This window comes from Lucilia sericata, unplaced genomic scaffold, assembly GCF_015586225.1.
Source record: "Lucilia sericata isolate MDLA Ls3-8-SP2 unplaced genomic scaffold, ASM1558622v1 Contig002048F_arrow, whole genome shotgun sequence".
Lineage (NCBI taxonomy): Eukaryota > Metazoa > Arthropoda > Insecta > Diptera > Calliphoridae > Lucilia > Lucilia sericata.
In genome coordinates this window covers 11,462-35,568 of record NW_023995909.1, presented here as the reverse complement: position 1 = coordinate 35,568, position 24,107 = coordinate 11,462, and the positions used below count along the sequence as shown (strand labels likewise).

The 24,107-nt window shown below is 33.5% G+C and overlaps 1 protein-coding gene across 4 annotated transcripts in view; it reads left to right on the top strand.

The window, feature by feature from the left end:
• LOC119613289 (sodium-dependent serotonin transporter) overlaps positions 1-23,713 on the top strand; it is a 29,305-nt gene extending 5,592 nt beyond the window's left edge. For 3 of the 4 annotated variants that reach the window (XM_037969289.1, XM_037969292.1, XM_037969291.1), the window contains exons 2-9: positions 6,757-7,369; positions 9,541-9,817; positions 14,151-14,361; positions 14,586-14,859; positions 14,931-15,109; positions 15,209-15,503; positions 23,168-23,368; positions 23,439-23,684. In XM_037969289.1, coding sequence (XP_037825217.1) covers positions 7,142-7,369; positions 9,541-9,817; positions 14,151-14,361; positions 14,586-14,859; positions 14,931-15,109; positions 15,209-15,503; positions 23,168-23,368; positions 23,439-23,684 — 1,911 coding nt within the window. In that variant the 5' untranslated portion in view covers positions 6,757-7,141. Of the gene's footprint in view, positions 1-6,756; positions 7,370-9,540; positions 9,818-14,150; positions 14,362-14,585; positions 14,860-14,930; positions 15,110-15,208; positions 15,504-23,167; positions 23,369-23,438 lie in introns of those variants that run through there. The other variant, XM_037969293.1, reaches the window with a different exon arrangement.
• Positions 23,714-24,107: the final 394 nt, after the last annotated feature.

Sequence of the window (24,107 nt, the reverse complement as noted above, 5' to 3'; positions counted from 1 at the left end):
GTGTCAAATTTCATCGTGATACTAGTGTTTATAAGTAAATTGCGAACGTTCAAATCATTTTCCAAAGGGGACTTTGTATGGGGGCTAGGGTCAAATGAGGCCCGAACATTACTAAAATTGACAGTGTTATTTAGGATTGTATCAAACTTAGTTGTGCCAATTTTTGGGCAGGTCCGGTTGTATGGGGGCTAGGGCAAAACTTAGGCCGATCATTATAAAATTTATTGTTGGATTTATGTTTATATAAAATTTATTTGTGTCAAATTTCATCGTGATACTAGTGTTTATAAGTAAATTGCGAACGTTCAAATCATTTTCCAAAGGGGACTTTGTATGGGGGCTAGGGTCAAATGAGGCCCGAACATTACTAAAATTGACAGTGTTATTTAGGATTGTATCAAACTTAGTTGTGCCAATTTTTGGGAAGATAGTAGTTATGAGCTAAAAGGCCCAAATCGGCAGGTCCGGTTGTGTGGGGGCTAGGGCAAAACTAGGGCCGATCATTATAAAATTTATTGTCGTTATTTATTTTTATATAAAACTTATTTGTGTCAAATTTCATCGTGATACTAGTGTTTATAAGTAAATTGCGAACGTTCAAATCATTTTCCAAAGGGGACTTTGTATGGGGGCTAGGGGGTCAAATGAGGCCCGAACATTACTAAAATTTACAGTGTTATTTAGGATTATATCAAACTTAGTTGTGCCAATTTTTGGGAAGATAATAGTTATGAACTAAAAGGCCCAAATCGGCAGGTCCGGTTATATGGGGGCTAGGGCAAAACTAGGGCCGATCCTTATAAAATTTATTGTTGGGATTTATGTTTATATAAAACTTATTTGTGCCAAATTTCATCGTGACACTAGTGTTTATAAGTGAATTGTGAACATTCAAGTCATTTTCTGAAGGCGATTTGTATGGGGCTTAGGGTCAAATGAGGCCCGAACATTACTAAAATTTACAGTGTTATTTAGGATTACATCAAACTTAGTTGTGCCAATTTTTGGGAAGATAATAGTTATGAACTAAAAGGCCCAAATCGGCAGGTCCGGTTATATGGGTGGCTAGGGCAAAACTAGGGCCGATCCTTATAAAATTTATTGTCGGGATTTATGTTTATATCAAAACTTATTTGTGTCAAATTTCATCGTGACACTAGTGTTTATAAGTGAATTGTGGACGTTCAAATCATTTTCTGTAGGGGACTTTGTTTAATGGGGCTAGGGTCAAATAATGCCCGATCTTAACGAAAATCTCTAGAATTATTAAGACTTATATAAAACTAAGTTTAAGTTAAGATTATTTAACATAATTATGAGGTCAAAAGCAAAATTCGGGGGGTCCGGTTGTATGAGGGCTAGGTGACATAATTGACCGATTTCAACCATTTTCAATAGTGTCCTTGGACCAAAAGAAGCGCACGTTTCAAATTTCATCAAATTATCTCAACCTGTAGAGTGCGCATAAGGTTTACGTGGACACACAGACAGACGGACATAGCTTAATCGACTCAGGATGTGATTCTGAGCCGATTTAAGGTGGATGCAGGACCAATATTTTTGGGTTTTACAAACGCATAATATCCTCCCCACTATAGTTTGTAACGAGCCCCTAAGATTATAAATAAGATTTTCGATTTTAATGTGTTCAACATTGATTAAATTTCGAAAATTTTCATGGGAACGTTATGCCCATTGACGGTAATATACGAGAATGTTAATTTCTTTAAAGGAGGATCACTGTCCTGCAAATATTGAGACTACTCCGCACACACGTCTAGTATGTGCTCCTCAAAGTACTAGGACTGCTTTAGATTTAAACAGTGTTGTATTTTCATAATGTATATGACATTGTATAGTGGATTGGGTCAATAATGGACCTACAAATATAAATCTAACTTGTGCAATTTTTTTACGATTGCTGTATTCCGGTTGGCCACTTGTATATGGTCTGGTATGGGCTATTTTCAATACCCTATAAAAGTAATAAATAGAGAATATCTATATCTATAGGCTTCCAACAGACAGTTCAATGGATCATATTAAATTTAATTAGAATCAGGAATACACATATCCCCATATTTTTCATTAGCGGATTTTAAAAACAAGTAAATGTATACATTTAGTTTAATAGACTCGATTCTGATCCGATTGATATAATTTAAAAATAACCTTCCTTCCCTGGATCTTAATTTGTAATTAAAAACCAGCAATAACTTTTGAATCAACCTGATACTCATTAGCGGATTATAAAAATAAGTAAATATATACCTATAGTTTAATCAACTCAATTTTGATCCTAAACCCATTGATATAATTTTATAATAACCTCCCCATGATCTTAAATTTTACTTAAAACTCACCTATAACTTTTGAATCAACCTAATACATAAATATTTACGTTTAAAGAGTTCTCACCTTTTATTATAATTAAATGTTTGGCTTATTATTCTATGAGATAAACTGTCAGTTGTTCTGTGGGTTGTTATGATTTAATTCTTTTATTGTTAATAATTAATTGTAGCTTTTGTCAGTTCTTATACAATGCTCATTAAATGCGTTGTTTAATTCTAAAAAAAGTGAAAACAACAAATAATTATAACTGGTTTATCTTTTATTTAAGATTAACCCATTGGGGAGCATTACAGTTAAGTATTAAAGATTGAAAGTCGTTAAAATAAAAATTCGAAAGTGATATTGTAACAAAGTTTTTAAGAGGTCAAAGTGGTTTGACCTTTAACCTATATACCACGGGTCAACATTTTAAAGTACTAAAGACTATAGAATGAACAATAGTTTATACTATAGACTAGACTATAGACTAGACAATAGATTAGACTATGCACTAGTGGTCTATTGACTACTATGATGACTATTTATCAAAAGTTTATAAGTTAGAAAAGTACCGAAAATGTTGTAGGGGTACCGCGCACTGAAAATAGTGCTAAATTTTCCATTCCTGATCTAATCTATTTACAAAATATCAAAATTAACTGAAATTATTTTCTCCTCTTAATGGGTTAAATAACTAATTACGTCGAAAGTAAATACGAGATAGTTTTAAAAACTTTAATTATTGTCTAAATTGTCCACTATTTTGTTAATAATCTATTAATAGAACAAATCGGTTTAATATTGTTATTTATTTAGTACTATATTTTAATCATTTTTTGTAGTATTACGTAGTTTTATGCTGGATACAGATCAAAATATTAAAGTTCAAGTGTTTTTTTTTGTTTAGAAAAAATTAATAAAAAATTAATTTTATACAAAATCAGTCATATAAACTTTAAGTATCTGAACGGAATCATAAATAATTGCACAGATAACTATAACTTGGAATATCACGATTTTATTGTATTCTAGTTTACCTTCTTATAGTTACCATCATCTAGCTATGAAATGGACAATACCGGTTGACGATTTGGTGTAATCTTTCAAATTCTATTAAGATTGGTTTATATAAACCGATTTGCCGAAAATCTTTCTAATGTCATTATGTATCAACAACGATATATGATAATCAAATGGGTACCGATCCACAATGATCTAAATACATATTTAGGGCCGTATACCGAAACTTCTCTAAAATTACGATAAAGATTTTGATGCCGAATATAGCAGTCTTACTTGTCATTGAAGAGAATTAATTGCATATGGACCGGGTTTAGTTTGAACACTTCTAAGTACTAAGTATATACATAATTTCAATATCACAACAAAAAAGTATTCCCCTCCTTACTACTACTAAGTATTTGGTCCAGACCGGTTGGACCATTATAGAATTTTACAGAAGTAGTCATAAGTAGAGTGGATTCATTTGTGAGACTGAGGGTTAAAATACACTATTTAATATTTAGGTTAGGTTAGGTATTCAGGCTGCAAAGACGCACACTTGGGTCCTGTTGGTCCCTTTGTGATACCTTTAAGATAATAAAATATAAAAGAAAGAGAGTAGAGGATAGTAGAAGGTAGTTTAGGATTAAGTCATAGAAGAGAAATTGAAGTGGAGGAGAAGATTGAGAGGTCTGTCCTTGTGGACTGGTGAGTGCCTTAATTATGGCTTGGTGGTCCTAAAACCAGTTACTGTGCCTAATGAAGGCATTTATGTTATCCAGTCCTAGACTGGATAGTTCTGACAAATCATCAAATAGTCGTTTTCCCAGATATACGGATCGAGTGTCTGCTAGCGCAGGGCATTGACAGAGAAGATGTTCAATAGATTCTTCCTCCTCTTCGTCTTGACAACTTCTACAGAGGTCATTGTGGGGAATTCCAAGTCTTCTTGCATGGTTTCCCAATAAGATATGCCCCGTAATGACAGCAACAAGGTTGTTGATATGAGGGCGGTTTAGTTGCAGAAGATATGACGTGCGTTTACTGTCCAAATTTGGCCATATCTTCCTGGTATTGATACAAGTTGGTTCATTACGCCATCTTGTCTGAGAAATTTCATAGAACTTTCCATCCATTATGGTCTTGCAAGCTTTTAGCGGTATTCAATGTCCCTGTCGGACATTGAGGCTCCTAGTTTCGCTAATTCATCAGCGATATAGTTGCCAGTCAAATCCCCGTGTCCCCGTACCCATTTGAGCACGATTATTGAATGTCTCGCCATCCTGTTTAAGGATGCCCGGCATTCCTGGACTAGTTTAGATGTAGTATATAGCTATAGTAGATTTGATAGCAGCTTGGCTATCGGTACAAATTTGAATATCTCTGTTTGATATTCTGTAGTACCAAAGCCAATTTGCTGCTCTTTTTATGGCTGATAGTTCAGCCTGTAGTGGACTACAATTATTCTGTATCCTAAAGCTTATTTTAGTTCCAAATTCAGGGATGAAAATGCCACCTCCCACTCGTTCCCCTTTTTTAGAACCATCTGTATATACTAGGAGGGTTCTTGGGGAACTATTCTCCTCCAGTGAAGAGTTTTCGGATATCGTGTATCCGAAGTCCCTGTGGAGGAAAGGTTTGGGTGTGCAGTAATCAATATTGTCCGGGAGGAAAGATGTTTCCTCCATAATGGCCGCATGGCTGTATGGCCTGTGTGTCCAAGTATTTATGTATTTCAATCTGAATTTGACAGAAGTAGTCATAAGTAGAGTGGATTCATTAATTCGTGAGACGGAGGGTTAAAATACACTATTTAATATGTATTTAAATCTGGTTAGGGTTCTCGGTTAGGGTTCTCAGGAGTCTGTTAATCGTGGTTACCCAGAGTAAAGGTAGTGCTTTGAAACTGGTCTAGGGATTGTATTTGTACATTAGTGAAGGCACCGACGATTTAGATTCGGTTCAACGATTACATCTAAATTCTTAACTCTATTGGTCATAGGCATCTTCTTGTCCAGGTAACAGTGTTCAAAGTGTACTCAGTAAGTTTCGTCTTTCTTGTCAAAAGATAGACTTTAGTCTTCGTCGGGTTAACATCCATCCCTGTCGGTTGGTACCAGCTCGAAGTCGTGTTTAGGTACTCCTCTGTATTTCTAAAGAAATAATTTGGAAGTATTACGGCATCAACTGTATTGTAGACCTTTCTAAGCCCGTTCTCAGTTAGGGTTCTCAGGAGTCTGTTAACCGCAGTTAACCAGAGTAAAGGTAGTGCTTTGAAACTGGTCTAGGGATTGTATAAACGTATCGTTTGTACGTTATTAAAGGCACCGACGATTTCAACGAGGTTTCCACTGATCAACCCTTTACCTAAGCAGTTACTCGGTAATATTTTTAAAAGCAGAGTTATAGCTAAAGACCTAAACATACTATATACAACAATCTTTGTGTTATGTTATCGAGTATCTGTTCCAAGTATGAAGGACATACGCCTTATCGGTCGATAAGACTTTGGTGTAGGATTTCCAGGTCTGGGGGTAAATATAACACTTATGAATTTCAAGCATATCTCTGGCATATGAGTAGAAACTAGTTTTGTCCGCGAAAATATTATACGGTTCCGTAGCTTTATATAGGGCATATCTTTTGGTTGCATCCTTACTCATATCAGCTGTAATTACTATCTCTCTGTTAGCCTCCCCGTATCGGTCAAAATCAGTTCAATTCTCTAATAAATAATAAATGAAATCTACAATATGTTACTTTTAAAATATCAAACTCAATACACCGATATATAATTTATAAAGTATAAAGGATTATTACAATAAAAACAATTAATTTATTTGAGTTTATAAAACAAACACATTTTTAAAGGCCAATAACGTTTTACACGGAAATTTATTAAATATCATTTATTACTGATTGTCGGCCATTGAAAGTGTAATCTAACCAAATGTTGACATTGTCATTGTAGGTGGTTACGGTCATGGTCAGTTAAAAACAAAAACCGAAAAAAAAGATATGAAACCGAATCTGAAAAAAAATTATAGATATTCTCACATACATACAAATGTGGATGTAGTACAATGAGTCAACATGAGGCAAACATAATTAACTGACAATAAACAGCGGTTGTAGTAATAGCAACCGATTGAGATTTTAAAAATTATCAAACGCATAAATACGAGGGAAGTTTGAAAAGTTCTTTAGTTTTACAACATCCAATATATAACCTTAAGTGGTTGCTTCTTTAAATAGTTTTTCTTTAAACCTCAAGTGATAATTTATATTTAAAATACTTTTCAGATTACCCTCTTAACAACACACATGCCTAAAAGTTGGCTTTAAACATTTATTACAAAATATAATTGATTAAAACCAAAAAGAGAGATTTAAATTAATTCTCATGTTTTTTCTCCACAGCTTTTGGTTATTTGACACTTTAATCATGATTTCATATTAAATGAGTTGAATGTGCAACACTTGCAACATTTAAACGCGCAAAAATAACTTAACAATATGTGGTTGTGGTTTTGATGACAAACAACAAACAAACAAACAGTTTTGTCTTTAAAGTAGAAATATTAAAATGAAATAATAATTGCACAAACAGCAACAAACAAATACAAGACAAGAGCAGAAGCAGAGGAAGCTTGCAACAAAATCTAAAACCCATAACTGCCCTATAAAAAAAAAACACCCCTCTCCAACATTAGCTGCATCATCACGTTTCCATCATCGATATCAACATCACCATCAGTATTCACTTCAAAGTCATCATCGTTGGGAGTATTGTTGTTGTCTAAAGATGGAGCGTACGAAACGAAATAATAGTAGTAGTGAATTTGCAAATAATTTAGCCACAAATGCAACATCGACAACAACAACCACAACAGCCAATAATAGTACAACAACTCCTTGGAGCAATAACAAAGAATCACCACCGAACGAAGAAGACTCAAATGAAGATGATACAGATAATGCAACACCAGCCAAAGTCACAGATCCCTTAGCACCAAAATTCACAAATAATGAGGTAAGTGTTTCTTTTCGTTTTCTCTTTGATATTTTCAGTTCTAGTTTAGTTCTAGTTCAGTTCTAGTTCAGTTCCAGTTCAGTTTTAGTTCAGTTCTAGTTCAGTTTTAGTTCAGTTCTAGTTCAGTTCTAGTTCCGTTCTAGTTCTAGTTCAGTTCTAGTTCAGTTCTAGTTCAGTTCTAGTTCAGTTCTAGTTCAGTTCTAGTTCAGTTCTAGTTCAGTTCTAGTTCAGTTCTAGTTCAGTTCTAGTTCAGTTCTAGTTCAGTTCTAGTTCAGTTCTAGTTCAGTTCTAGTTCAGTTCTAGTTCAGTTCTAGTTCAGTTTTAGTTCTAGTTCAGTTCTAGTTCAGTTTTAGCTCTAGTTCAGTTCTAGTTCTGTTCTAGTTCAGTTCTAGTTCAGTTCTAGTTCAGTTCTAGTTCAGTTCTAGTTCAGTTCTAGTTCAGTTCTAGTTCAGTTCTAGTTCAGTTCTAGTTCAGTTCTAGTTCAGTTCTAGTTCTGTTCTAGTTCAGTTCTAGTTCAGTTCTAGTTCAGTTCTAGTTCAGTTCTAGTTCAGTTCTAGTTCTGTTCTAGTTCATTTCCTGTTCAGTTCTAGTTCAGTTCTAGTTCAGTTCTAGTTCAGTTCTAGTTCAGTTCTAGTTCAGTTCTAGTTCAGTTCTAGTTCAGTTTAGTTCAGTTCTCGTTCAGTTCTAGTTCAGTTCTAGTTCAGTTCTAGTTCAGTTCTAGTTCAGTTCTAGTTCAGTTCTAGTTCAGTTCTAGTTCAGTTCTAGTTCAGTTCTAGTTCAGTTCTAGTTCAGTTCCAGTTCAGTTCTTGTTCAGTTCTTGTTCAGTTCTAGTTCAGTTCTAGTTCAGTTCTAGTTCAGTTCTAGTTCAGTTCTAGTTCAGTTCTAGTTCAGTTCTAGTTCAGTTCTAGTTCAGTTCTAGTTCAGTTCTAGTTCAGTTCTAGTTCAGTTCTAGTTCAGTTCTAGTTCAGTTCTAGTTCAGTTTTAGTTCAGTTCTAGTTCAGTTCTAGTTCAGTTCTAGTTCAGTTCTAGTTCAGTTCTAGTTCAGTTCTAGTTCAGTTCTAGTTCAGTTCAGTTCTAGTTCAGTTCTAGTTCAGTTCTAGTTCAGTTCTAGTTCAGTTCTAGTTCAGTTCTAGTTCAGTTCTAGTTCAGTTCTAGTTCAGTTCTAGTTCAGTTCTAGTTCAGTTCTAGTTCAGTTCTAGTTCAGTTCTAGTTCAATTCTAGTTTAGTTCTAGTTCAGTTTTAGTTCAGTTTTAGTTCAGTTCTAGTTCAGTTTTAGTTCAGTTCTAGTTCAGTTCTAGTTCAGTTCTAGTTCAGTTCTAGTTCAGTTCTAGTTCAGTTCTAGTTCAGTTCTAGTTCAGTTCTAGTTCAGTTCTAGTTCAGTTCTAGTTCAGTTCTAATTCAGTTCTAATTCAGTTCTAGTTCAGTTCTAATTCAGTTCTAGTTCAGTTCTAGTTCAGTTCTAGTTCAGTACTAGTTCAGTTCTAGTTCAGTTCTAGTTCAGTTCTAGTTCAGTTCTAGTTCAGTTCTAGTTCAGTTCTAGTTTAGTTCTAGTTCAGTTCTAGTTCAGTTCTTGTTCAGTTCTTGTTCATTAATACCCTTGTCACTGTCTCGAAGTTAAAGTTCCAACGGAGAATCTGTTACTACTTATATCAACATACATAAGTGGAGCACATATAGCTTGAAGACGCTGTTATCATAGGAACTGTTTTATATCCACTTAAAAGTTCAAATACAGGTCCTATGATTCCATGGAATTCGAAAGTATCCACAGCCATAGGAGAAAAGGGAATGTGTTGTTCTTACATCCTTTCAAATAATAGATCAGAAGTGAACTCTTTAAAATTGAAACCTTTGCATTGTTGCAACAAATCCGCTGTCATAATGGGGACAATTTCAGTATATACAATTTTTGAATTAAAAATCTTTGTCTGATTGAAAATCAAGTTGTTTAGGAGCAAAGATTCAAGTTCTTCCTAAACAGTCGCTGTTAGCTTTGAAAACATTTACCTTTCCCAAGTGCTTGGATAACAAATTGCCTGTATTAATATTCCAATTTATCCAATCATTAAACAAAATACCCCAAACTGCTCTATTGAAGCGAATTATTAAATTTCCGTTCAAATTTGACAATTATTTAATTTGTATATTTTTTTCGTTTTTCACCCAAACAGCGTGTTTTAGTTGTCTCCGTGACAGAGAGACGGCGAGAAACCTGGGGTCAAAAAGCCGAATTCCTTTTAGCTGTTATTGGTTTTGCTGTCGATTTAGGCAATGTATGGCGTTTTCCCTATATTTGCTATCAGAATGGCGGTGGTGCATTTCTAATACCATACTGTGTTATGTTAGTATTCGGTGGATTGCCTTTATTCTATATGGAATTAGCATTGGGACAATTTCATCGTTGTGGCTGTTTAAGCATTTGGAAACGTATATGTCCAGCATTGAAAGGTAAGTGAAATCAATATCAAAAAAAAAAAGTAAGCTACAGGTGTTGTGTTGTATTTGTTATTGAGAATATTTATATTGTTATTGCATATAAATCTCTCGTGACTTTTGTTAGATTTTCTTAGATTTCCTCCCTGATTTATAACTTATGATGCTAATAAGACACGTTTGTGCTTTAACTACAATATTATGAAGAAAACTTTATTTGTACAATTTCTTAAGGATCTGAAACGTTTAGTTACCTGTTTTACAAATACCTCTTTTCATTTATTTGTTTTTCTAGTATTTTTTTCTTTATTGAGTGCAAAAATTGTTTGCTTAGCAGTTTTGTTTGACACAAAGAATGACTTTAAGTAGTTTTTATTTGTTTTTCCCAACGTTTGGTCTCGTCTCAAACTTAAGCAACAGGAGATGCGACAAAAGAAAAAAAAAAACAAATAATTTATTCTCTTTCTTTTGCAATATAGTATTCGCATTCTCTTTTGCATGTGAAGTACACAACTGTGTCATTGTGACAAGAAGTTGACAATGCAAACACTTCAAATACAATGTTGCCACTAAGAAGCCGTTTAAAGCAACTCACTTTTGAGGGTATTTCTTAAATAGTTTTCTTAAAAGCTTGATGATTTATTTTACTTCTTGAAACTGTTGAATACTATAATAGAAATATAATTTAAATGTTATTTAAATAGTCGTCTATCAATATTAGCAAATTAAATTAGAGTTTATTTAATAACAAAACAAAAGACTTGTCATAGATTTAAGATTACATAATGTGTCACTTCCAGTTTATATGTATGTCTTTATTTCAATGAATCCGTATGTTTTTAACTTTTTCGTTTTCATGCCAAATTGACAAAAGAATCCCAAAAAAAGTTCAAAGTAATCTGATTTGTAAAATTTTTGATTAAAGATAAACTTGTTGCTTGTTTTATAATTTAGTTGTTTGTTTTTCATTTTTGTGTTGCATGAATGTGTTAAAATACAACCAACATCCATTCATGCCCATATGAATGGTATCCGCACAATATGTTCTATGACGTTTTTAACTTCTTACGGCTTTAGTAACAGTTTTTGTATAGACAAGTTGTTGCCGCCGCTAGTTGATAAAGTCTAGATATGAGTTCTACTTTAGACAAGTTAAAGATTGAATAAAGATTTAAATAATGAATTGTTAACATTATACGAATATAAATTAAATAATACAATTATAATGTTCTTTGGTAGTTGAACAACAAAAACTATCTTAAATTAAAATTAAATGAAATATTTACAATTATGGTTAAAAAATAACTTTAGGTTTTGACAAATAATGGGAACATACAATGTATATGTATTTATATGGGTATATGGCCATTAACTGCTGTCAAATGTATCCTCAGCCTTTCCTTGGAATAATTTGACCTGAGGTCGAACTAAGGAGACGTATAATTCGGTACAACGGGAACCAGTAGCCCACATGGCAGAGTTTCGGACTTTGTCTTATCAGGGTTATTAGAGAGATTCCTGTGGCTTATCTCGGTCTACCTATTATGTCTCTAGGTGCTGTTGGCGAATCAACAGAGGACATCCCATTTGCGTGATTGTAACGGAAGTGATGTTTTTGCGTCTCGGAAGTTACACAACGGTTCGGCAATAATCAAGAGATTAAAGAGAGAAAAGTGCTTGGACATGGACCGGCGGTATCATGTACAAAAATTAACACCTGCATGTGGATGCAAGATACATAAAGGGACGGTGGTGAGACGTCTAACAAAGTAAAAGTTCCACCTTGAAATAGGCCGAAAATGCCACGTAAAGCACTTTGACTTATGATCATAAATGTGAAAATGTAAGCGCAGTATGACAATTCGTTTGACAGTTAGTTTGGCTTTTAAAGTTTTGTCTTTCCAAATAGATGCCTAACATAATATCATAATCATAATAGGTTAATAGGTCTATAAGGACGAGAAAGTTGATTAGACAGGCCGACAAATTTTTAACCCAGAGACCAAAGTATACTTTTCTAAGGGATTGATCCTCGCTGTATCCGACTCTAGGCCAAACGCCATTTTTGGTACTTTTTGAGACGTTGTAACTGCTAGAAGACAACTTTATTGATAAAATGTTTTATGCCATCTGAAAGTCCATTCTGCCAACTTTAAAATAAAGGTTTAACATCTGACATATCGTCTTTCTTTCTTTTACAAACTTGGTCTCAGGGTTTGGACTTTTTTCAAATTTAGTCGGCCGTGAAATCTAACCATTCTTAGAATTTCTCGACGAATCCAATTTTTCAGGGGCAATACGTCGCCTTGTAATTTGAGCGATCTTGTGAATCTTATTGTTACCGGGAGAAACAACTGCTACTGATTGTATTTTATAGTGGAACGTCTGAGTTTCGTTGCTTCCCATTCCTTTCCGTTTACTCGATCATATTCGAATACCGAACACCCTCATAACTTCAAACGCAATTGGGGACAGGGAATAAAATAAAGAAGACATTTCGAACTTATTATGATGATGCAGTTGAAAGCCGTAATAGATCCAATACAGTCCACCTATATATTAATGGTTTTTCAATTAAATTCTTGATTTCACGCTGGAGTATTGATATATATAGTTAACCCATAGCATTAAAACTGTTTGTTGTTCCAAAATCCTCTAGGAATCATGTCTGAATGCGCAAACCTATGCGTCTATGAGCCGATTTAAAACAAAGTGTTTACTTTAAGAGACTTTGTAAGAAATGGGCAAATGTACTTTGATTTATACCGCTTTCCATCCTCTGGTAAAAAGTAACAATTCTATTCCCGCCGATTGGTTAAAAAGCGAGAATTTAAATAGTAAAGTTAGGTTAGGCTGATAGGAGGATGTATACTACATCAAATCCAAAGAAATACACAAATTTAAATCCAAAGAAATAAAAATTTTGATGAAAAAAAAACATTTTTTTGTTCACTGAATGTATTATTTTTCGATGTTCAGAAACTCAGTTTCCTGGACGTAATTCCTAAAAACTTTCCAATCAGTGTTAGTCAGGAATGTTATTTCCGGAATAACATCACTTCCAAAATACTTGGATCTAACATCGACGAATGCCTGACAGTGGCAAAGCAAGTGCTCTAGAGTTTCACTGTCCTCTCCACATGCTCTACATTCGTCTGAATCCGCACGTCCAATTTTGTATAGATGTGCTCGTAATCCTGTGTATCCACTCAGAATACGTACCATCATACAAGCTTTAGACTTGCTCATTTTGAGAAGATTTCTCGTCTTGCTCTCATTAGGGTCACCCCATAGGATCTTTGTGGTTCTACCTACCAGATCTCGAGCTCCCTTCTCTTTAAAGCTATTACCTTCGCCCTTTCGTTGTCAACTACTCTCGAGTGGCCTGGTACCCATATGATGTAAACCTTAGCTCTAGAAATTTCGTCGAAATGACATCTAAATATTTTAGGAGCGATATTATGGCAGATTATATACATAAATTGGAAGATGTTGTTGTTGTTGTAACAGCTAAAACTATATAATAATATAGTTGGGGGGTTCTACATTAATGTCCAGCCCTAAAAATTGGGCTACTTCAACTGGATGCGTCCATAAATCCATTGGACGTAGCGAAGTAGGGTTGGCTGGGCAGTTGAATATGTGGTGGGTGTCATGGGGACCCTGTCCACATGCAGGACATTCTTTGGGGACGGCGCGGTCAATACGTGACCAGTAGGCATTGAGCCTGTTGTTCCATCCCGATCGTAGTTGTGCCAGAACTACTCTTGTTTTCCGCAGCAGGTTTTCTTCCGTGACTGCTATGGGCGGTGGGCGACCTTCAAGCGAGACATTCATGCGGTATCCTGCGAACGCGGAATTTATGGCGTCTCTATGAATGTCGTTCAAAGCTGCCGTATACGAGGACTGATCCAATGGATCCGGCACTTATCTGCCTATGTTTTCCTCGTATATACGAAGATCCTTTCTGACATACCTCGGAGGAGCATCCAACTGTGTGATGTTAAAGTTGGTATGACTCCTCCGATGACATCCCAGGAGGAACTGTTTAGTCAACATAACATTGTGTTCCTTGACTGTTAGGACCTTCGTTTCTTCGTGCAGGTGATATTCCGAGGTAATTTGTAACCAGTCCGTTACAGTTTTTAGGGAACCCTAGCAACAACAACAATTGGAAGATATTTTTTATTTGCTTATTACTCTTGTTAGAATTTGTTTAACTATAACTATTTCACGGAGTGTATGTATGTACATTTATGTCTCTAAATTAATTGAAAAACTTTGTTGATTGTTTATTTATTTTATTAATTTCTTACTTTTCCATTTCCCTTTCTTCTCCTTGCAACAGGTGTTGGATATGCAATATGTCTAATAGACATTTACATGGGCATGTATTATAATACAATTATAGGCTGGGCTGTTTATTATCTATTCGCCTCGTTCACTTCCAAATTACCCTGGACATCATGTGATAATCCATGGAATACGGCAGCCTGTATGCCGGTAACAAATGCCAGTTTTAATGCCAATCAAACAACACCGGCTAAAGAGTTTTTCGAGTAAGTTAAGGTTATTGTGGTTAAGGGTGTGAAAGAATGGTAACACATTAGTTGACCTATTCAAACACTTGAATAAATGTATTTATCTAATGGTTTGTCTATTTAGTTCCCAAGAAATCATTACAATATCCTAATAAAATGTTTATTTATTTTGTGTGTGTGGTTTCTTTTTTGGTTTCTTTTGTATTTTCTTAAATTTCTCTATAAAATAAAATCGCTATTAGACGCAAAGTACTGGAGCAATATAAATCAAATGGTCTGGATTTAATGGGTCCTGTTAAACCAACATTAGCTTTATGTGTGTTTGGTGTATTTGTTTTGGTTTATTTCTCTTTATGGAAGGGGGTGCGTTCGGCTGGCAAAGTGGTATGGGTTACCGCTTTGGCACCTTATGTTGTGCTCATCATTTTACTAATACGTGGTGTTTCATTGCCTGGCGCCGATGAAGGTATTAAATACTATTTAACACCCGAATGGCATAAATTGAAAAATTCAAAGGTTTGTGTGTTTTTTTTGTTAAAGAAATGTTAATGTTTAAACAATGTTTTTTTTTCGTTTTCTGCCTTAAGGTTTGGATAGATGCTGCCTCACAAATTTTCTTTTCTTTGGGTCCTGGTTTTGGTACTTTGCTGGCTTTATCTAGTTATAATAAATTTCATAATAATTGTTATCGTGATGCTTTAATTACCAGTAGTATTAATTGTTTAACCAGTTTTTTGGCCGGTTTTGTTATATTTTCTGTATTGGGGTAAGTTTTTAATAAAAAAATTAAACAAATCTAAATTTAATCATAAATCTTTCATTAATTTAACTTTAATTTGTAATTGAAACCTTTTCATTTCCTTAGTTATATGGCTCATGTACAAAAAACCACCATAGATCGTGTGGGTCTTGAGGGTCCTGGTCTTGTTTTTATTGTTTATCCCGAAGCTATAGCCACAATGAGCGGTTCTGTTTTCTGGTCTATAATTTTCTTTTTAATGTTAATCACTTTGGGTTTGGATAGTACATTCGGTGGTTTGGAGGCCATGATAACGGCCTTGTGTGATGAATATCCTAGAAGTATTGGCAGACGTAGAGAATTATTTGTCTTATTACTATTGGCTGGTATATATTTGTGTGCTCTACCTACAATGACTTATGTAAGTATATATAATTTTTCAAGTCCTTATAAAAAGTAGTGTTTGACCTCTCAAAGTTTTTAACTTTATACAGATTGGACTTTTAAACGACGCAACAAATGTTATAAATAGAGTTGTCACTGCGCTGTTACAGCGCACAGTGGTATAGGAAAAAAAAAAGAGGGAAATAATTCGGTAACTTCTAAACGGTTAATCCGATTTTAATGAAATTTGGTATGCACAAAGAGGAGGTGTTGTCGAGTTTAGGTTTTGAATTTGGACCTTATAGGCCAACCAGGGGCCCGGCGGGGGGTCCTCAAATTAGGACACCTCGGCTATGTTAAATTTTTAAAACGATCCTATTTCTTCATTTGAGTTCCGATTTAAAAAAAATTTCGTATATAGAATCTCCTCATCGAGCACTATAAAAAATGTCGTCGTAGCAGTAAATTATCTCTTATAGTTTAGGAGATATTCGCATTTGAATATTAAAATTTTAAAATTTTTACCGTCCTTACTTTAGTTTTTTTGATAATAGCAGGTCCAAATATTTCCGATTTTCGCCATTTTTTTTTATTTGCTTAACAACAAGTTTATATACCAAGCAGTGAAAGAATTATGTAAAAATCATGACTGAGTCCAAAGTTATAGGCATTTAAATTTAAAAAATTAAAAAAAGGCGATTTTTTGTCATTTTTTTGGGAAAAAAGTATCTTTTTCTTTTTAAGTTATCTAAAAAGTTTCTAAGAAGATGTATATAGAATTTATACTTTTTGGAAAGCTGACTTTACATAAAATACGATAAATGAAACAAAACCTAAAAATTTTTGATACCGAGGGGACCAGGTCCATCCAAAAAAACCCTATTTTTTATGGAAAATTAAATTTTGAGCAAAAATTCTCAAATCGCATAGTCGATATCAAATTATAGTGACCTGTTTTATATGACCCAATAAGTTCTTAATCATTTTGTAACGGGTTTCGATAACCCCGCCCCTGGTATGGATATAATAGGCAAAAAACCAAAAAATCCCATTTTTGGGATTTTTTAAAACTTTTTTGGGAATTCCGGGATTTCTAATAAGAAAATTCGAAATTTTTATTTAATTTTGGATTTTGAGTAAAAAAATCTACCTAACTGTAAAATTTCATCAAAAAATATTCATAAATAAAATTTTTATTGCAATTTGAAAAATTTGTATCTTCGCAAAAACTGAATAAAAAACATTTTTTAATTTTTTTTAAAAAAAGTATTCCGCGAATTTTTTAATTTTCAAAAATTATATACAGTTTTGAAAAATAGACAAAATTACCTTTCCATTGATATATAACATGCCTACCTAATGTTTTTTAAGTGACAAATTAATTAGGGAAAACTCAACATCTTTTAGAAAATTTACCTAGCACTATTATTTTCATCCATATATGTAACAAATTTAAGAGTTAACCTTATGGATGAAAATAATAGTGCTAGGCAAATTTTCTAAAAGATGTTGAGTTTTCCCTAATTAATTTGTCACTTAAAAAACATTAGGTAGGCATGTTATATATCAATGGAAAGGTAATTTTGTCTATTTTTCAAAACTGTATATAATTTTTGAAAATTAAAAAATTCGCGGAATACTTTTTTTAAAAAAAATTAAAAAATGTTTTTTATTCAGTTTTTGCGAAGATACAAATTTTTCAAATTGCAATAAAAATTTTATTTATGAATATTTTTTGATGAAATTTTACAGTTAGGTAGATTTTTTTACTCAAAATCCAAAATTAAATAAAAATTTCGAATTTTCTTATTAGAAATCCCGGAATTCCCAAAAAAGTTTTAAAAAATCCCAAAAATGGGATTTTTTGGTTTTTTGCCTATTATATCCATACCAGGGGCGGGGTTATCGAAACCCGTTACAAAATGATTAAGAACTTATTGGGTCATATAAAACAGGTCACTATAATTTGATATCGACTATGCGATTTGAGAATTTTTGCTCAAAATTTAATTTTCCATAAAAAATAGGGTTTTTTTGGATGGACCTGGTCCCCTCGGTATCAAAAATTTTTAGGTTTTGTTTCATTTATCGTATTTTATGTAAAGTCAGCTTTCCAAAAAGTATAAATTCTATATACATCTTCTTAGAAACTTTTTAGATAACTTAAAAAGAAAAAGATACTTTTTTCCCAAAAAAATGACAAAAAATCGCCTTTTTTTAATTTTTTAAATTTAAATGCCTATAACTTTGGACTCAGTCATGATTTTTACATAATTCTTTCACTGCTTGGTATATAAACTTGTTGTTAAGCAAATAAAAAAAAATGGCGAAAATCGGAAATATTTGGACCTGCTATTATCAAAAAAACTAAAGTAAGGACGGTAAAAATTTTAAAATTTTAATATTCAAATGCGAATATCTCCTAAACTATAAGAGATAATTTACTGCTACGACGACATTTTTTATAGTGCTCGATGAGGAGATTCTATATACGAAATTTTTTTTAAATCGGAACTCAAATGAAGAAATAGGATCGTTTTAAAAATTTAACATAGCCGAGGTGTCCTAATTTGAGGACCCCCCGCCGGGCCCCTGGTTGGCCTATAAGGTCCAAATTCAAAACCTAAACTCGACAACACCTCCTCTTTGTGCATACCAAATTTCATTAAAATCGGATTAACCGTTTAGAAGTTACCGAATTATTTCCCTCTTTTTTTTTTCCTATACCACTGTGCAGCGTCTCAAATATGACCAAAAACGGATATATTTCAATCTTTATGACACGATATATATAAAACAGAATGATATAACTTTGGAGGTCAAATTTAGATTTAGGGCAGCCAATCCTTTAGAAAAGTATACTTCGGTCTCTGGGTTAAAAATTGTCGGCCTGTGTTAATGATTTTAACCAGATCTACCAGATCTACATTTTGTTCGAATTTTGATCTAAACAAACCAAATTACAAAATTTTACAACAATCAGTTCATAATTGATCATGGATCAAATATATGTAGTTGGATTATATTGGGTTGAAAGGAGGATGTATATTACGAAATAGACATATGCCGCTATCGGACCTCTTGTGCGCTTCTTTTTATGGATAATGTGGGTCGCTCTATATCAATAGCAAAAAATGATGATCGTTCAATGTTTAGAAATTCAGTTTCCTGGACGTAGTTCCTTTGACATTTCCAATCAGTGTTTCTGAGGGATGTAATATCTGCATTAACATCAATTCCAAGATATTTCGATCAAATTTTGATGAAAGACTGACAGAGAAAGTTTTCCATCTTTTTACTTTTCTTCCCATATGCTCTACATTTGTTTGAATCCGTTTGTCTATTTATGCCCGCAAATCGGTGTGTCTTCTACAAATACGAGAACGCTCTCGTACTGCTCTTTCTACTTTCTTAGAACTTTCCAGTCAAATTATGACATGGAAAGTGTTGTAGCATTGCACTTGCACCATTCTGCACGCATTTTCAACCTTCAACTGAATCCATTCGTCTACTTTTTTATAGTTGAGCCTGTAAACCTATGACTAACCCCGAAAGCTTGTCAATGATATAAAAAGTGTTTCCGCGTTGCACTTGCACTGTGCATTTTCAACCTTCAACTGAATCCATTCGACCAATTTTGTATGGTTACGCCTGTAAACCTGTGACAAATCTCGGATTAATTCTTCCTGAGGCTGTTGGTCGTATGAAATGAATCTTGCCCATGTTTAACTTCCTTAAGCTCTCTACCCTTTATAGCAAGTACATTCGCTCTTTATAGCCGAATATCCCCAAGTGTAGAGCTCACTACTAGAAGAGTACATATTCAGTTGTGGCTCTCTTACAGTCCAATATCAGCAGATATTGCTCTAATTGCCCTCTGGCTATCTAAAAACATCCAATCAATTTTTTTTTCTTGGTAGCACGGACTTCTGCCTGTGATTAAGAAGATCCGTTTGAAGATCGTTTTGATTTCCAATTTAAAGCCACCGGTGTAAAAAAATGTTCCCCCATGGATTTGTTTTAATGTTCCGCTTTGCCACTGTTTTATTAACTGGGACCTATGATACACAGTTCCCAACTATCTCCAGCAATGTTTCTAAAGCTTTGGTAGTTCTCATGGTCCCAATTACTCCCACAATATGTACTTTTGACTCCCTGGAGTGGCATTACTATTCAGTTTTTATAGAGCTTTTATAGAGCGAGTCATAGTTGCACTAAGACCTCATTGGCTCTTGTCATATGGTCTATTATCTGTCCAAGTTCACTTCTGGCAAAAAGTCTTTTCTGAAGTTTGAGCAAAAGGTTTGTGAGCCTCCCTATCACTTTGGCAATCGTGTTATAAGGCGCCTTGACAATGTCTGATGTTATATAAAGAATTCGGAAACGATTCCATTAATAAGACAAATATCATCCGATCCATTCTTGATAGTTAGATTGTCAGATTAGAAGGGAGAAACATGAATGAAATCGTGTTACATCATAGTTTTTAGATTAATTTTGAAGACGATCTGAAGGAGTTCCATTTCGAAAGCTTTAATTATTCTTGATTTTATCTCCCTCCCCGTTTGGTCTTCATACAAATAATTAAAGCCCATAAATTAAAACGAAACATATAATTTTATCTTTTAGGTTTAAGATTAATTTCATAAAACATTTTCTTAATTTATTTACTTGCTTAACATGAAACCAACATTAGTTTAACAGTAGATAAATTCGTATTAGAAAAATTATAATTTCTAATGTAATCAAGTCAAGTGATAACAAATATTATATGCCACTACCTTTAGCACACATCAATATAAATTAGCAACAAGTGGTTGGGAAGGGAGGGGGGTGGAAAAGAAATAAATAAATAAAACTTAACAAAATAACCAGCAACACTTCCATAGAAAGGATGCATGTCCTTATAAAAGTAAATGTTTAAATGTATATAAATTATGTGTTAAAAACCAAGTCCCAGAAGACCCCAACAGTTTTAAAAGGAGTGAGTGTATCTCTTTTAGATAGTAATTATATCCTATTTATGATTTTTTTTGGAACATTTGAGAAGACAAGCGTCAATTAGGACACTAAATTGAGTTGATAACACAAAAGAGTCCCTAAATAATCCAAACTATTACTGTACAGCATCTTAAGAAGTAGTTACTTAACTTACCACAAGTAATATGTTATTACTTTGTAATCAAAGTCCATGAAGGTTTTATTGTTAAAGATTTACATGTCAATTCCATTACTACAAGACAACCATCATGAACTGCAGGGTATTAGTTACACTCATTCAAACTTATACTTAACAAAAGATATATTGTATAGTAAATCACTTGGACAGGTGTTAAATGTGGGTGAATAAACTCAAATACCCAAAGGACATTACCTATTGTATATATTTGTTTATCGGCTTAAAACGCTAAAAGCCACTTAAGAGGAATAGGGTGAAACGAAATGGTAGTTAAATTATGCAATATATTGGTGTTGTTGCAATAACACTAGATTGATTGGACGTACATATGTATATGTATACATATATCGCTTTATAAATATTAATGAATGGTCAAGAATCACTTGAGAGAAGGGTGGGTTAAATCACTAAAATTTAGAATATTTAAAGTTGTTTTACACAAAGTAAGAAACTGAAACTGAGTCTATAGCCCATACTATAAAATAGTCTATAGTATAGACTATAGAATAGAACGCAGACTATGGAATAGTCTATAATCGAAACTAATGAATAGTCTACAGTCCGGAATAAAGAATAGTCTACAGTATCAACTATTCAATAGTCTATGCTATAAACTATACAGTAGACTATAGTCTCGACCTAAGAAAAGACTATATCTAGATTATCGAATAGTCTTTAGTCGAAACTACAGAATAATCTATGATCCAGAGTATAGAATAGACCGTACAATAGTCTATACTCCAGATTATAGAATAGCCTATGGTCCAGACAATATATTATAGTCCAGACTATAGGTTAGTATATAGTCCACACTATAGAATTGTCCAGACTATAGAATAGTCTATAGTCCAGACTATAGAATAGTCTATACTCCAGACTATAGAATAGTTTATAGTCCAGACTATAGAATAGTCTATAGTCCAGACTATAGAATAGTCTATAGTCCAGACTATAGAATAGTCTATACTCCAGACTATAGAATAGTCTATAGTCCAGACTATAGAATAGTCTATACTCCAGACTATAGAATAGTCTATAGTCCAGACTATAGAATAGTGCATAGTTCAGACTATAGAATAGTGCATAGTTCAGACTATAGAATAGTGCATAGTCCAGACTATAGAATAGTCTATAGTCCAAACTATAGAATAGTCTATAGTCCAGACTATAGAATAGTCTATAGTCCAGACTATAGAATAGTCTATAGTCCAGACTATAGAATAGTCTATAGTCCAGACTATAGAATAGTCTATAGTTCAAACTATAGAATAGTCTATAGTCCAGACTAAAGAATAGTCTATAGTCCAGATTATAGAATAGTCTATAGCCCAGATTATATAATAGTATATAGTCCAGACTATAGAATAGTATATTGTCCACATTGTAGAATAGTCCAGCCTATAGAATAGTCTAGCCTATAGAATAGTCCATAGTCCAGACTATAGAACTGCCTATAGTACAGATTATAGAATTGTCTATAGTCCCGACAATATATTATAGTCCAGACTATAGGTTAGTATATAGTCCACACTATAGAATTGTCCAGACTATAGAATAGTCTATAGTCCAGACTATAGAATAGTCTATAGTCCAGACTATAGAATAGTCTATAGTCCAGACTATAGAATAGTCTATAGTCCAGACTATAGAATAGTCTATAGTCCAGACTATAGAATAGTCTATAGTCCAGACTATAGAATAGTGCATAGTCCAGACTATAGAATAGTGCATAGTCCAGACTATAAAATAGTATATAGTCCAGACTATAGAATAGTCTATAGTCCAGACTATAGAATAGTCTATAGTCCAGACTATAGAATAGTCTATAGTCCAGACTATAAAATAGTCTATATTCCAGACAGCAGTTCCATAGTCCAGACTATAGAACTGCCTATAGTACAGATTATAGAATTGTCTATAGTCCCGACAATATATTATAGTCCAGACTATAGGTTAGTATATAGTCCACACTATAGAATTGTATATTGTCCAGACTATAGAATAGTCCATAGTCCAGACTATAGAACTGCCTATAGTCCAGATTATAGAATTGTCAATAGTCTCGACTAGACTATTCTATAGTCTTGACTATAGAATAGTCTATAGTCCAGACTATAGAATAGTTTACAGTCCAGACTATAGAATAATCTATAGACCAGACTATAGAATAGTCTATAGACCAGACTATAGAATAGTCAGCAGCTCAGACTATAGAGTAATCTATAGTCCAGACTATAGAATAGTTTATAGTCCAAACTATAGAACAAAATAATCTTTTGTTCAGACTATGGAATAATCTATAGTGGAAACTACAGTCCAGACTATAAAGTAGTATATAGTTCGAACTACAGAATCGTCTGTAGAGTTCAGACTATAGAACAGTCTATCATCCAAACTATAGAAAAGTAGAATCATTTAGAATAGTCTATGGTCCAGTCTTTAGTACAGACTTCGAAATTCTCTCAAGATAACAAATGTTCACATGTCTCTTATTAACTTAAAAATCCTTTTAAATTTTGCAGGGTGGCGTATACTTAGTGAACTTCTTAAATGTTTACGGACCTGGTCTGGCTATACTTTTCGTAGTGTTTGTCGAGGCGGCTGGTGTATTTTGGTTCTATGGTGTTGATCGTTTTTCAGCGGATGTAGAACAAATGTTGGGCAAAAAACCAGGACTATTTTGGCGAATATGTTGGACGTATATAAGTCCGGTATTTTTACTGGTATGTGTTTATATAGTAGGGTTAAAGTTAATGAGCTATTAAAGAAGTAATTTTTTTTTATATTTTACAGGCCATTTTTATATTTTCATTTTTGGGCTATGAAGACATGTTGGGTGAAGAATATGAATATCCCGAATGGAGTATTAAAGTGGGTTGGGCAGTAACCTGTTCTTCGGTACTATGTATACCCATGTATATTATATATAAATTTTGTTTCGCCTCAAGCGGTAATTGTCGTGAACGTTATGATGAATCATTTAAACCGGAAACAAATTGTAATTCCGCCATACCTGGCCAACAGGGCACCAATGTGTGACATGGTGTGGAAAATAAGTTGAATTTAATCAAAGAAAATAAAGAGTGTAGTAAGTTTAATAAGGTCTGTGACAATAAGGAAGAGACATATGCACCAACAACAAACACAACAACAATAAGTAATAAAAATATTTGTAGTAATTTAAATAAAAGTGTCAAAACTAGAAATGCTTATAATAATAATACTCAACATACAAGTACTCGTACAACTAAAACTAAACTAAATACAAAGGATAAAGAACCAGAATATGATATTAGCTTTAAATTTAAAACGACAGCAACAACAACAACAGCAACAACACAAACTAAAGAACAAGAATATAATAATTTTAGTTCTAAACCTCCCACTAGATGTAGTAATAAAAGTATTAAAAGTTTCGATAGTAGTGCTAGTTCTAGTGTTAATAGTTGTAGTACCGTTAGT